The sequence below is a fragment of the Tauraco erythrolophus genome, chromosome 14 (assembly GCF_009769465.1).
Source record: "Tauraco erythrolophus isolate bTauEry1 chromosome 14, bTauEry1.pri, whole genome shotgun sequence".
NCBI lineage: Eukaryota > Metazoa > Chordata > Aves > Musophagiformes > Musophagidae > Tauraco > Tauraco erythrolophus.
Genome location: NC_141478.1, coordinates 7,010,196 through 7,024,810, shown reverse-complemented (window position 1 = coordinate 7,024,810; position 14,615 = coordinate 7,010,196). Strand labels below are relative to the sequence as shown.

The following is a 14,615-nucleotide window of genomic DNA, read 5'->3' as shown; positions in this document are numbered from 1 at the left end:
TGTGATGTTTGCAGGTGTTCGAATAGTATTATTGATGTCCAGTATTTATCTTCTTTAAACACACAAACTTGAAATACTGTGGGAATATATATGTTATTGAATTACTATAACCTTCTAGCATAAACTTGGATGGTATTCTGGATGTATTAAAATTGCAGTCAAATTTTAAATCCTTAAATGGATATGGGTAAGTTTGTTTAAATTGAAATTATTAACTAAATTAGCCTCAGGGACTGTTGAGGCATTACATATAGTACCTATACAGAGCTTTTATAATAATGCAATTAAAAAACATATCAGCCTTTCAAACCATCCTGTGTTCATATTACTGTAAATTCTGCACACAAAATATTGCTTAAAGTAATAAAAAAAAAATTACTTATAATTCAGCTTATTTAAGTCTGTATGGTTTTTTGAAGTGCAGATTAACAGCAAGAGCAATAATAGGTATAATTTGTTCAGGAAATCTAAATTAATGTGTTTTATTGGTGTCAGAAATATTATGCTAAATAGGAGATGAAATTGGAGACATCTAGCAATAGTTCCACAGAAAGACTACCTCTGGGTTTTTTGTCCTTAGGGGTATTATATTTGCATAGTGTCTCCGGTGTGCTTCCGGTGTTTTCATTGACAGGTTATTTATCATAATTGATCAATTTGTATGTAACACCTGTTGTGTGAGGTTACCCTTTTCCCTCTTTGCAGTTTTTTCTCGAAATAAACTTGCTGTGGCTAACATGCACTCACCTGAAGTGTGGGAATGATTGAGCACAGGATATTTGTAAGTGAGCCCTGTCGAGCTTATTTCTGAGCTGTGAGTCAGCTGAATGTCGTAAAATGGGCTTTACTTCCTGAGGTTGACTTGAAGTTGTAGGGGAAATGATTTCTAGGAAGTAAAGCCACCACTTTGCTTTACTGTAGTGCAGAAACGTGCTCATGTCTGCACTTCACGTGCTGCTGACCAGCTTTCACCCCAATTGTGAGGCCAGCTCAGCATCTGTGGAAATATGTGAAGTCCTGTTACATAAACCTTGGTGGGAGGCCTGGGTGATGGAGACGGGTGGAAAAGGTAGATATGGGCTGGTGCTGTTCACCTGGGCTGGAGAAGCAAGAATGCAGGAGTAGAGAGGTGTTAAAGCAGAAGAAAATCCAATTCTTGTGCACCACCTTAATGTCCTGACTGGGGGAGTATGTTTGGAATTGACTCCCTACTTTTCCAGTCCTAAGGAAAGGCAAAGGCGTATGCTGAATAAACAGAAATATCTGAGAATTGTCCCAAAGCAGTGATTATTCTTGGGAAGGGAAATGGTGCAAACTCCATACAGTTTGTAATCTGAGGGATGTAGATGAGCAGCAACACCTGCCCTTTGTATATTGACAGTAAATCTTTCCAAACTTGAAGTTGATTAATTTCATGCAACTTTCTCCACCTAGGATAAAAGTTGGGATGCTGCAGTTACTAATAACCACCACCTGTGTATCTGGGACTTGCATTAAATAACTGAACAAAACCCTGGTGTGTTTTCTAGCATCTTCTGCGCTGCGTTTCTGAAAGGCAGGTGATGTGAGAGGGTACCTCCGTGGTGTAACCCTACTGTGAACTTCAGCGGTGAGAGGCAGGCTGGGGTCCCCCTGAGGTCCCGGAGGGATTTCTGTAGGGGATAGCAGGTAACACACGGTGGATACATTGTTCCTCTCGTGTCCCCCAGCCTGCATCTGTTGCAGTTGCTCTTGCACCTCTGAAATGCCCTGGTGTGAGAATGGCTTCTGCTCCAGAAGCTGCAGGGCTGAACAAACCCTTGCATGCGTATCCAGCTCTGGACTTCTCTAGCACTAAAACATCCTTTCTGGGGAGAAAGCGGGGTTGTGGTGGGTTAGAGCTCAGCCTGTTTTCTCTGCAGAGCGCTGGAAGTCTGAGGTCTGAAATGGTGGTTCCACCTTGCCGAGGCAGAGTGCTCCGCAGCGGGTGCTGCAGCCTTGCCAGAGCAGAACACCCTCGTTGTATGTGGCAGCCATTTTATGAAGATGTGCTTACATACGAAAGAGGATTTGGGGCGGGGGGGGAGAGGAGGGAAAGGAAGACGTTAAACAAAAAATCGCCCTCCCCGGCTGCCGATGAAAGCAGAGGGCATCCCCTTCCCCTTTCGTTGGCGCTCGGGAAGCCCCGATTCCCCGCGGAAAGCGCAGGGAAGGGCTGCAGCGCCGGGCGCGCTGGTGCGGGTGCAGTTGAGTCACAAAATGGCTGTTCCTTTGTGCCGCATAGCTGACAGACATACTGCATTGCACTGTGCGCACTCCGCGAGCAGCAGGAAGTTGCCGGCGGGGAGGGGTGGGGGGGGGTGGGTTCAAAGGCCATCTGGCGCGCGCCGCGGACGGCCATTGGCTGCGCGCGCCTGGTAACAGGCGGGTGCGGAGGCGGAGCCCCGCCCGCGCGCCGGGGCTGCGCGCGCCGCTCCCGCGCTCTGCCGGCAGCGCCGCCGCCCCTCGCGCCCCTGCGGCGGCGGCGCGGGATCCTCGGGCTTCGTCCTGGGCTCTTGATAGCGCGGGATATTTTGGGAAGCAAGGTGGGGGGGGAAGGGGCTTGGAAAGGAGCAGGGATATTTTTAGTGTGGCTTTTTTCTTTACTTTTTTTTTTTTGTAGAAAAAAGCCTTTGAAAGGAATTGCGGAGCATCGTAGTATTTTTGTGACACCTGGCCTCTTTTTTTATAATGTTATGGTTTTCAGCGTCCTTAAATCACTAAAACTCGCCTTTTTTTTTTTTTTTTTGCTTTCAACGTGTGTTTTGCACCTGCTTTTCTTTGAGCCGAGTGGAAACGTTAAACACGTTTATTAAAATGCCTCTACCCACGAGTTTCAGCTTTTCAGCCCGGATGGCAGGTTATTTTTTAGCTGTTGCGGCCATCGTGCACGTACCGAGGCTTTCAGTTTCATTTGCACTGCTGGATCCTTTAACGAGGATTTTTTTTTTTTTTCCTTTTTAAGCTTTAACCCTTTATGAACCTCTCCGGAGGCTTTTTTGAAAAGGGAAAATACTTGATCAGTGCAAGACACAAAAGGAATAATGTGCGAGGAATTCACATGAATAATGATGCAATCTGTGTGCAGCACAAAGGAGATTGTTCTTCTTGTTTTGCTTTGTTGCTTCTGTTTCACATTACCCTCTCGAAGGAAATGTCTCATCTAATTACGAACGCACAATTCTGAGACTTTCAACTTCTCCGTTTCCTGTTTTGTGATTGCTGCCAGCAGTGGATACAATGTATACAGTGCTATAAAAAGGGGTCACCAGCTGCAAGAAGCTACATTTAGCTGAAATTTAAGCTCCTCTGTATTGTTCTTTTCAGTTAAACATCTTAAGCTAATTAAATTTTATGTATTCTCTAAATGCATGATTATTGCTGAATAAAAATGGAAAAATAGGAATGAAAAGCTCACATGAGTAATTCTTTAACTCTCCAAGAATGCTTCTGTGGCACAGTGTGTGCTGCTGCCGGGGCCTCACTATGCTCATGCGCACATGCGTGCACGCATGCTCCCGCCCTGCTAATTGCTAAATTTATTAGTACCTTCAGCCAAGAGAAGTTGACGTGGCTGAGATGGTAGATTAGAGCCTCTTCCGCTTTCTCTTGGGTTGATGTTTCACCTGCTGTACTTCGAGGGCAACAGTTGCCCTTATCTGCACCTTCCCCCATTTCCTATATGAGCTGAAGCCAAACTCTCCCACGGCTTGGGGAGAAATAATGTCGTGCTGCAGTGCCACAGGGTCATACCCGACTGCTCGTAGGGGATGGCGCTTCTGAGAACACAGGATCTCACGTGTGTGTCTTGGGAGCAGCGTGGCTGTCCGCCTTTGGGCTACAGTAACCACACTCATATTTGCCTTAAAACAAAAATTTCCACTGTTAACTTTGTGTTAGAGCTTTGAGAGGGCTCCGAGGGAGGGCCAGGAAGGCAGTGATGTTTAATTTTAATCTCTCCAACTCGGTGTAGGGAGAAACCAGTTCCCATCTTTGTTTTCATGTTTCACCCCTTGTCTCAGAAAGCCATTCCTACAGTTAGCAGGTTACTGAGTTGCCAAGTGTGTCTCTAAGGAATTTTACATTGGCATGTCTGTTTATTCAGGCTCGTTTTGAGAAGCAGATGAGGGTACTGGTAGCAGATGCAGTGAGACTAGTGACATGGTTAGGTACCTGGGACTGTGAGCAGGCATGTAGGGACTGAACTGAAGCTTCCGATGCTGTGGCCTTGCTTCTTTTGAACTCGAGACAGCTAAAGTAAACCTACTTTGGGTGGGTTTGGCAACTTACACTGAAATGGCATTTGCTGATGCATAACCTGGAGGTGTGTATATCCACTGTGTTGTGTTTCATGGTGCAGACAACAGCTCCAGCAGGAATTACAAAGTTAAATTAAGCTGTTAAATTCCTAAGATGGAGAAGCACTTCTAAATCTCTCATGGGCCCTAGCTGAATCCAGCTGAGGAAGGTGGTGATAATAGATAGAGAAAGATTCTGTTCTGCATTCTCTCTCCTCTCCTTCAAGGAAAATGAATGTAAACAGAATGGTGCTGGGGGAGAGGATGGCCTGGGTTACCATAATTAGATATAAGCAGCCTTCTAGCAAAGAATGTGCTGTTCTGCTGACACGGTGTCTTACATAAATTTTTCTGATGTGTTTTTATTAAAAGATGTGTGCTGAAATGCCATTTGAAGATGTTCTTTCAACAGGTGGTGGTGTGCTTGTAAAGTCTGCCTTTATATCCTGTAAAGGATCCTTGAAATAAAAGCAAAAAAGACTAGATGAAAAACTCACGTCTAGTGACTTGTAGTGAAGCTTTTGTAAGTCTGTTGCTCTGTTGATGCCTCTTTCTTGGAGCAGGGAGTGTCTTTTGGATATAATAAGCGGCAAAATGTTGATGAGTCTTTCCAAATGCGAAGTAGCTCTTGTTACATTGCTGCTTGATAATTTTCAATATACACTTTGCTTTATATTTACCTGTGGGCTGAGATAACGTATGCTGTAGTATGTGTTTTTTCTGGCCTTGACTTCTAGGGTTTAAAAAAAAAAAAAAAGAAGAAAAGTCTTAAACGGTGATCTTGGATTCCTTCCTAGCATTGCATGGTGCTTATATTGCGTTTGGTCTTGGCAGGGGTGTGTTGGCCAAGCACCGGGTGCATTTACAGGCGGGAGGCTGAGCGCTTCATTGCTTATGAACCTTTACCCCGGCCATGAACAAGTGTGTTGCAATGTCAAGAATCCACTGACTCCAGAACACCTGGCTCCTTAGCAAAAAATTGTGTTGTAACTATTTATCTTTCTTACCAGTTTTATTGCTAGCTATAGATGACTTAATAGACTTGCTAATGTATTAATTATAGGAGCCATTTGCATCTCTTTCATGGGGAGGAACCTCTGCTACAGACAACTACAGTTGCCACCAGTTGGGAGCTTTGAATGCCGTGTGCTGCCTGTTAAACGGAGGCCTCATGATGAGCCTTAAATCTCCCGGTTAAAAACAGCGTTTAACAGTCACTTGGAATAAAACCCTCGGGCCAGGTCAGGCTCCCTCTCTTCTGAACTGCGGTGGTCTGGAACCAGAAAGGAACTTGTGCACCTTTATGTTCTTGTTAATGATTTTGGATCCTAAATGTCCATATTACTGCATCTCTTTAATCTGATAGGTCTTAAAGGAAGCTTGCAACTGTTAAGGGAGAAAAACCGACCACCCTTTCTGTACTAATTTAAACCAAAATTGTGTGTGCGCGCTCCAGTGGCCCCATCCATGCATCTATGTGTCCTTTACAAAAGTGGGATGCTGCCGGTGTGCAGAGCTCCTTCTGTGCTGCCCTTCAGCCCTGGCCTGGCTGTCCCCTGCGGGGACGGGCACAGGCAGTGGCTGGAGTGGCAGAGGGACGGGGTGGGCGGACCCTTGCCCACCGGCTCGGCCTTGCAGGGAGGTGGGCACCCCGGGGACCCTTCGTTGCTTGGGTGTGAGGGGCTTCTCAGCGGTGGGTGCTGCCAGGAGCCAGCCTGGGTCCTCCGTGGGTGGTGCATGTGGAGAGCAGAACTGCTCCGCTGCCTTCCCGGGGAGGGAGAGGGACCCTTTTCGAAGCCCTGAGAACTGCAGTTGTCCTTCCCTTTCTGTGCAGGGACGGGGAAGGATGCAGCCTTCGGAGATTCTCAATGGTGCTCTTTAATCAAGCAGACAGATTTTTGACTCCTTTTGTACCTGTGCTGGGTGGATTGGTTTTGGTTTTTTTTTCCCCCTTCTTTTCCCACTAAACATCCCAAGCATTTTCAGCCTCTGGCTCGAAGATCAGAGAGTGAGAGCCCAGCTCTCCCAATCATGAATGAATCGCTCCTTTTACTTGCTTATGTGAGCATAATGTGGTGTCTTTGTAGTGGAGGGGGAAAAAAAAAACCACCACTGTTTTTTGTCATTCAAGATAGCCCAGTGTGCTTTACAGGGAGCTGCAGCAGAGCAGCGAGGGATATATTTAGCTCACTGTGCGCTCGGGATTGCTTTGCCTTTGGCGTTTCGGAGTCCTGCGCAAGGAGCGGTGGCCAGAACGTGTGTGAAGATTTCCCTCTGCCTCCTCCCCTTCCCCTCCTTTGAGCCAGGCTGGAAACCCACAGAAGCCAATTGAGATGGTTATTTGGATAGGATACCTGCGGAGCGCCTAATCCCTCAGTTGTTACAGTAGCACTGTGGCTCTGTTGTGCCTTCTGCTGTGTAAATGTAATTAACACCCAAGCTCTGCAAGCAAGGTTTGCAGTCACAGGCAGAAAATGGGAATATTCTCCATGGTAAACTCTTCTCACTTGCCTATTTAAGAAAAAAAATTGCCAATCACAAAATGAGGTTGGGGAAATATTTTTCTGTTATTTTTTTTTTGAAGGACGCATACATTGGTTATCTGGCAGGAGCAACCCAGTAACCTTGGGAATGTTTGTTTTGCCCCTTGAAAGCCTGTCCAGAGTTGGCCAAATTATATTGTGAATATTCAAAGCTGTTTGAGACTCACTTCTGAATAGTATGAAGAGCCTGACTGCGTTTAGTATATTCTAGGGTGAGTTCTTGCTTTGGGGCCGATCATTGTTAGAAATACGTACCATGCATGGGTATGGATAACAGAGTAGCAGGAATATTTTTCTTCCCTCCCTTTCCCCCGTTTCCACTTTAGCCTGCAGGAAATAAATCGGGAAGAGCTTTTTCACCAGCTGACCCTTCTCAACACTTATCACTCAGACAATCTTAGCCTTGGGAGACAGGCGAGCACCAATCACTCTTTTTAATAGACTTTCAGGAAAAAAAAAAGTCAAAAAGCTAGGAGTGAATTTATCTTCAATATCACAATCTGAGTGTCATTCACTTTGCCCTCCTGCGAGCTCTGTGTCTGTATGGCCTTGGCTATGCTTACCAGCATTTGCTCGTTTTTTTCCGAAGGCAAGGGATAGATCCCATGTAGTTCTTCTCAGTCCTCTGTGGTCCACGTTATCCCCTCCTCATCAGATAATCTACAGCCAGAATCAGTCTTGTGTTTCTCTCTGTGGCTTGTTTAGCCTACAGGTGAAATTTCATGTGGTTTGGTGCTTTTTGACTGCTGCTGTGTGACTTGAGTGTGTGCACCAACATTAAATGATGGTGCTTGTTTTTATTTGCAATATATGATGTTTATATACAATAATAGGGAACATCACACTTATAGATTAAATATTTGAAGGATATGTTTAACAGCAACACTGTATCCAGCTGAGTCGGAGCGTTAGCATTTTCTGTGGTTTGTCACTGTCCCTTTGTGTGTATGTCGAGCTGGATCTGACAGATACACCTGATCTGGAGAAGACATCCTGCTCTCTTCAGAGAGTCACAACTGGGCTGCCTACTGCTGTGCCAGGGGTTGGGAGTGCTGTAGAGCAGCAGGTCCAATGCGCTGGCCAGTGGTTCTGACCCCACCTGTGTGCAGCTGGCTTGCTGCTGCCCCAAAATTGGGGTCTTGCTCCTTTCCTCCTCTGCAACTCACCTGTGCTACAAAATGTAGCATACTTCCACCGTTCCTGGTTCCTGTAGAGGCTTGGTCCTGATTTTACTCACTAAGATGGCAGAGTGCTATTATGCTGTTCCTCTGGGCCACTGTTCTATCAAATTCGTGCGGCTCATGGAGGGGTCCAGTAGTCCAGCCAGTGCTTGCGTAAGGACAAGGTGAGTACCGGGAACGTGGGCCAAAGAGTGAGGATGGGTGGGAGAGGGGAGGGGGTGTCTCCCAGGTACCTGCCTTTGGCCTTTCGGTGGCAGCGAGACGAGATGTGGATGGACACCTGGCTGTCAGTTATTCACAGGACATGCGAAGCTGCGTCCAACAACGCGTAAGAGTTAAGCATGCGTTTGCCAGAGGGGAACAATAAACTCGGTTTCTGATGTTATCCAGCCCTGGGAGTTTCTGCCAAGGACCTTCTCGAGCCTGCACGGGGTGGTTTTGCTGGTGTTGAGTCCCTGCTGAGCTTGCCAAGTCCAGTGGGATGTTGCTGTTTGGATTCAAACTTGTTTAGATTCAAAATGTTCACAACAGTTCTTAAAGCTAGGAGGAGCTTAGCTTGTGGGAGGGTCTTGGGTCATTCATCCTCCTTTATCCCCCTGGCTGAATTCAAGTTCTGTCCATCAAAAGCCAGATTTTGAAGTGCGGGGCAGAATGGTCCCAGTTAGAGCCATTCCCTTGTCAGCTCTTGGTTCCAGAAAAGCGTATTGGGTTATTTTTTTCAGCTTGTCATGAACCTTCTGGAAACATATCTACTGTTTGTACTTGTTAAGAGCTTATAAAATGTTTTGTTTCTGTTAGCAAAAATGATCCCCTGTAAAATGAAGTCATATGCGAAATATTAAACGCTAAGGCAGGAGGCTTCAGGCACGCTGTACTTGCCTTGTAAACTTAGATGCCTGATTGTAAAGGGTCTTATCGCTGCTGTTCAGCTATTTATTTCTTGGAAGGAACATGTCCTTCTTGGAAAGGGATGATTTGGTTTTCTTCCCCCTCAAGTCAGGGAGCAGGCTCTTAATTAAAACAGAATTATAGCCTGAAGTATTTCTTAGAAACTAGGGGGACATATTTGGTTGAGTCTTAGCAGATCTCAGTTTTTACAGGAGTTTCTCACTTCAAGGGAGTCACCAACGGTCCAACTGTAGCTTTCTTGATGTTCACAGGTGTTTCTCTGCTGAGTTTGGAGGGGGTTGGACTGATGGAATCGTGATTTTTGCGACAATTAATTGCAGCTTATCCCCCATGTATAGTTTAATTGAGAGTAGGTCTTGTTTGGATGTTAATTTAGGGGCATTAAAGCAGGGTATATTCCAGAAATAGCTTCTGAAAAGAGGACTTAAATCTCCAGTTATGTACAGCGTAAGGCCTGACTTGACACAGAATGTCGCTAATCCTTTATACTCTGTTGGCAGGTAGAATTGTTTCCTGATTACCTTGGTGATGGTTAGAAAGGATTATTTTACGGAATTAGCCTTTTCAGTTCTCTTTTTTTTTTATTCTGTCAATGTAGAAATAAAGATACACACATATCCTTTCGCCCTGATAACAGGTTGTTTATTAAAAAAGAATTCTTTGCAACAGCCGTCAAAAGGACATACTGTTTCTCATCCACGTTTCTTTCCTTAGTAGGGCAAGTGTGTGCACACCTCTACATGCAGATGTGTCATCTGTCCCTGTCACTAGAGAAGTCACCCTCTTTCCAGATTACACAGTTCACATCTCGAAATAAAAGAATTATAGTGTCCAGATGATGTTGTGGATAAAGCACATGAATTATGGCTATTGATGTGCAGAAAGGCTGTGTGTGTATGTCCTTGAAAGAAAGCTTAGGGCCTTGAGAAACAAAGAGCTCCAGAGTGGGAGGAGGCCAGTAATTACTGGTTTGCCTTTAAACAAACACTGCCAAAGCTGTCTGGCCTCAGTCTAGCCCGAGCTGTTACATTTTTTTTCCAGCTATTGCTAATAAATCTGGTTGAAGAAAAGTGTTTTCCTCTTTGGTGCATCCCTGTGGAATAGGGGATGCCAACACGGCTCAACCAGAGCCTGATGGTGCCACTTCTGCGTCGTGACAGTAGAGGTTTGGATGCCTTCAGATCCCATTCTTTCGTGGAGGTCAAGTCCCCATTCCTTGCGGGAGGCTCTGTGGGATGGTGTCCTGCTGAGCCCTGCCCGTGGAAACCAGCTGTCCCCAGAGCTGCTGGAGCGTTGTTTCCTAGAGTGGTGTGGCAATGTTTCCTAATAAATTCCCTTGAAAAAACCTGAAACCGTGAAAATTCTCCAATGGGGAAATTTCATCGCTTGTTCTAAGTAAGACTCTGTTGCGAAGCGATGTGCTTGAGTGGGACGTTGAGAGCAGATGGCAGCGGATCCGCGGAGGGTGCTCAGTGGGAAACCGTGCGGAGAGCCGCGGAGGTGGTGGGGCCGGGGAGGGGGCGTGGTGGGGAAGAGGGACTGGAACGGAGAGGAGCGGACCGGCGGTGGCGGGGGACGCGCTCCACACCCGGAGCCGCGGCCGCCAGCGCCGCGCCATCGCAAGATGGTGGCAGAGCGCCGACTGTGAAATGGCGGCTGGAGCCGGCCGCGCTCCCGGCGCCGCGCGCGCTTCGGGAGCGCGTGGCAGCGGCGTCGCTCGGCTGCGCCCTCTGCCCGCGCCCCGGCACGCGGCAGCCCGAGCGCAGCGCAGCGGCCGTGCGAGCTGCGGGGGCGGCGCCGCTTTGCTTCCCGGGTGTGTCAGGAGGTTTTATCGCAGAGTGGGAAACTTCTTTCCGTGGTGTAAATGAGCCCAGTTTGCATGTGGGTATAGCTGGGAATGGTAGCGGAGTCCGGTGATCCCGGCTCCGTACCGTACACTGATTTCTGTAGAACTGTATGTAACTGCACACCCGCTTTTGCTTTTTCATCTTTGTATTTTGTCCTTTCTTGAACTGCGAAACTGAGGAGAGCTTTCGATGTACCTGGTTGCTTTTGCAGTTTGGTACAAAAGGAGAAAAATTAAAAACCTAGTTTTCCTGGCTCTTCTTTTCCTGATATTCTTTCTGCAATACAGCCCTTAAATATTATGAAAGCATCTAATTGCTGATCAGGAGCTGACTTGGAAAGAGATGCTCCTTGCTCAAAAAGTTCGCAGTCCCGCTGTTGCCACGCTGTATTTTGGTTTGTGATGGCGGGATTCGTAATGCTGCCTTATTAATGTGTGTGGTATGTTGTAATGAGTGTTCTGTTTTCCTTAATTGGATTTCAAATGAAAAATAGATGTTGGGAGTGATTAGGCAAAGGTATTTGAATATTTTGGCCACCTAAAATAGTTTGCCCTGTCATTGTTTTGTTCTGTTGAGGAGCCTGCATTTAAATGAATATTCTATGTATTAACCTGTTTTAATGTAAGGGGGGGGGAAGAAATATAGCTATTTGATGTTCTGCTCTCCCAGCTACTTGAGAAATGCAGTCTTCACAGCATTGGCGTGATCCTTTAAACAGGAACTGCCCCAGCCACATGCCTGCATAAGCTCCTTTCTGCTGCTCTGTTGCTGAATTTATTCTTTTTGCAAGAAACATGGTATTTACTATATATTATTATGCATACAGTATTTGGTGCTGTGGTGCTGGCCTCTTTCAGAAATCGATGTTGGATTTTTGAACCACCGCCTGTACTAGGGTGTAGTGGAGAGCCATGCTGGAGCAACTTCCTGTCTTTAATTTAGCAGGATGGTCTCTGGACGCTCCAACTCCCAATATACCTTATTCTTGCTCTGAGGGGGCCAGATCCTCCTTGGAGGACCTATGCTGGTGGCATTGTTAATGCTTCTCTTCATGTTACCACCAATCTTTTTGTTTTGGCTGATGAGCAGGAGATACTGGACAGTAGTCCAGTGCTTTGGAGCCCAGACTCTTGCCCATGTGGTCAGTGCCTGTCCTGGGAAGGAATTGCCTCTGCTTCCATATGCCCGTTTGGGACCCCACGGTTCAAACTTGCATTTAGGCTGTTTCAAACCTACCGTTGTAGCTTAGACATGGCTCAGGTTTGCTCGCTGGCTGCGTGGTTCCAGGGCGTGATATCACAGTTAAAATGTAACCTCTTCTTTCTCTACCATCAGTCACTCGGCATCCGAAGAAGCCTCTGGCTCTGACTCTGCAAGCCAGTCTGAGAGCGAGCAGGGCAGTGAGCAGGGCAGCGAGTCAAACAGCAGCTCGGAGTCCTCTGAAAGTCAGTCTGAATCCGAAAGTGAATCAACGGGTTCGAAATCCCAGCAGACCCCTCCTGAAACCAAAGAAAAACCGGCCTCTAAGAAGGAAAGGATAGCAGATGTTAAAAAGGTATTGCCCTCGCTGCTCTGCATAGCCACGTTACCCCTGTACCCACCACGAAAGGGCGACAGCAGGAGCTTAACGAAGCTTCCTCAACTGCCGAAGCTGTCCCCAACTGCCACTTGGCACGTTGGCCAAACAGCCTCTGACCTCGGGTGGCCCCAGGTTGCTCATTGGCTGTTTGCTCTGTGTGTGTGCCCCCTGTTGAGGCATCCATGTGAGCAGGGGCTTGTGTGTTTGATGGAACAACTCTTCAGGCACCAGACAGATAGCGATGGGCTGACTGGTGTGAATGAGGGGCAGGTGCCTGTCATCAATACATGATGCTGTCATTTCATCCTCTCCCTCCATCTTTCCTCTCGCCTCTCCTGTCTTTCCTCTCCCTCAGAAGTAGTAAAGCTTCCCCATGTGATATATAATCAGCAGAATGCTTGTCTAGTATTTGGACCACTTTGTTTTGTTTCTGTTACAGTCTTCCTCTTTGAAAAGCATAAAGAAAAAAAGAGAAAAAAGCTATTTCACTTTTATTATTTATTATGTCCAGAACAGTGGTTCTTTGTTGTGTTTTTTCTGCATGTTCCCAGCTAACCCCTGGCAATTCCCCCTCAAATAGCCAGGTTTGCCCTCTGCCTGTTCCTGCACGGGAGGAAAAGGGATTGCAGGGGTCCAGTGTATGGCTGGTGTTGCGCCTGCATGGTGCAGCAGCTGTGCCTCAGTTACCTGCTGTACCCAAGGGATGGAGGCACCTATGTAACACAGCATAGTGTGGCGTGAAAAAGAAGAGCCCAAATACCCGTTTGGAGATGGGAACTCAGCAAACTGAGTTTACTTGGAGGAAAATCAGGTTAGGTCAGTTTGGGGATTTTTTTTTTTGTTTGTTGGTTGTGACGCGTAACTGTCCTGTTCTTCCTAGCTGTGATTTGCACTTTGCACAGCTTGCTCAGGAGAGTGAGTTTTATGGAGAAAGTTGCTGTGTGTGTGAAGACCGAGAAGGACAGTGCTTTCAGCCTGCGCTCCCCACCTGCCTGCAAGGGGGAAGTGAAGGATTTTGTTACCAGCTTCATCCTCTCACAAGTCTCTGGGCTGTTGGCTCAGGTCATGGCTAAATCTCCTGTGTTCAGACTGGCAAGGAAGTATGGGTTTATAAGGCAGTGGTGGTAACACGATACTCAAATTTAAGTTTTATTGTTCATAAGTGGGGACTGAAGGAAGTTTTCTCATCCTCTGTGGGCTTCTAAGAGTATGTCCTTAACAATAAACATTAAATTGTCGTATGAGGGAGCGCATCCATACACAGAGTGATAATTAGCATGATGAAACACGAAAGGGTCAGGACACCCTCTAATAAGAAAGCCTCTCCCTTCTTTAATTTCTCTGTTAATGGGTGTTTTCCTTAGCTAGGTCTAACCTAGGCATGTTGATACCTGTTCCCTTGAATAACCAATGCAATTAATTATTATATTATTGTTTATTTTGTATTTCTGTCTAGATACACCCATGAAGGTGAGGTTAATTTGCGTTAGGTGCTATTCAAATTTGTCATGGGAGTCGATCCCTCATCCAAAACCTGTGCCATTTAAAAGATGAAAAGACAAGTCCTTCAAACGGTTCGGGGAGTATTTTGAGTTTTTCTTTCACGTGAATTTATCTCTCTGTACTCGTGTGCCCAACAGAGATACACTTTCACAGTCTGTCCATTGCAGTGTTATGCCATTACTCCTTTAACGGTAGCAGAAAAATTGCTGGACTGCAGCCTGGTATTCATCACGCTCTGTCCCAGGTCACTGCTGCATCTGGCTGTGTGCTTCGATTTCCCTTTCCTGCCAGTGGCTTGTGGAAACATTTGAGGACTGGAGGAAGAGAAAAGGAAAATTAATAGGTTTAGAAAACTGTAAGAGGATAAGCTCTGCTGAGGGAGAGAGGGATTGTTGGTGTAGGTGTTTGGGAGGCATGTTGGTGGTTTGTAGCTGCCCTGTAAATCTCCTGGTATGCTGTGTCACCAACACAGCTCTGTATTCATATCCCTCAAGGCATCACTTCTTGTCTCCCCCTTCTCCACCTGTCCATTCAGCAAGAACAAATGCATGCTGTCATACACAGTGTATTACACCATTTAGGGCCTGGGTACAGCAAACAGAGCACAACCGTTCCTGGTAGACAGCTCTGCACATCCACATGTCCCGCGCTGCCAAACCGCATTCGCATCAGTGCATTCAGGAGAAGAAGTGGCAGTGCTGCCACCTCGCCTCACCAAGGGACCAGGTGCTCTGGTC

At 46.6% G+C, this 14,615-nt stretch overlaps 1 protein-coding gene across 7 annotated transcripts in view; it reads left to right on the top strand.

The window, feature by feature from the left end:
• The window catches only part of CHD2 (chromodomain helicase DNA binding protein 2), a 74,953-nt gene that overhangs the window by 24,403 nt on the left and 35,935 nt on the right, over window positions 1-14,615 (top strand). For 6 of the 7 annotated variants that reach the window (XM_086620027.1, XM_086620028.1, XM_086620025.1 and 3 more), the window contains one exon: window positions 12,132-12,351. In XM_086620027.1, coding sequence (XP_086476153.1) covers window positions 12,132-12,351 — 220 coding nt within the window. Of the gene's footprint in view, window positions 1-7,350; window positions 8,205-12,131; window positions 12,352-14,615 lie in introns of those variants that run through there. The other variant, XM_086620024.1, reaches the window with a different exon arrangement.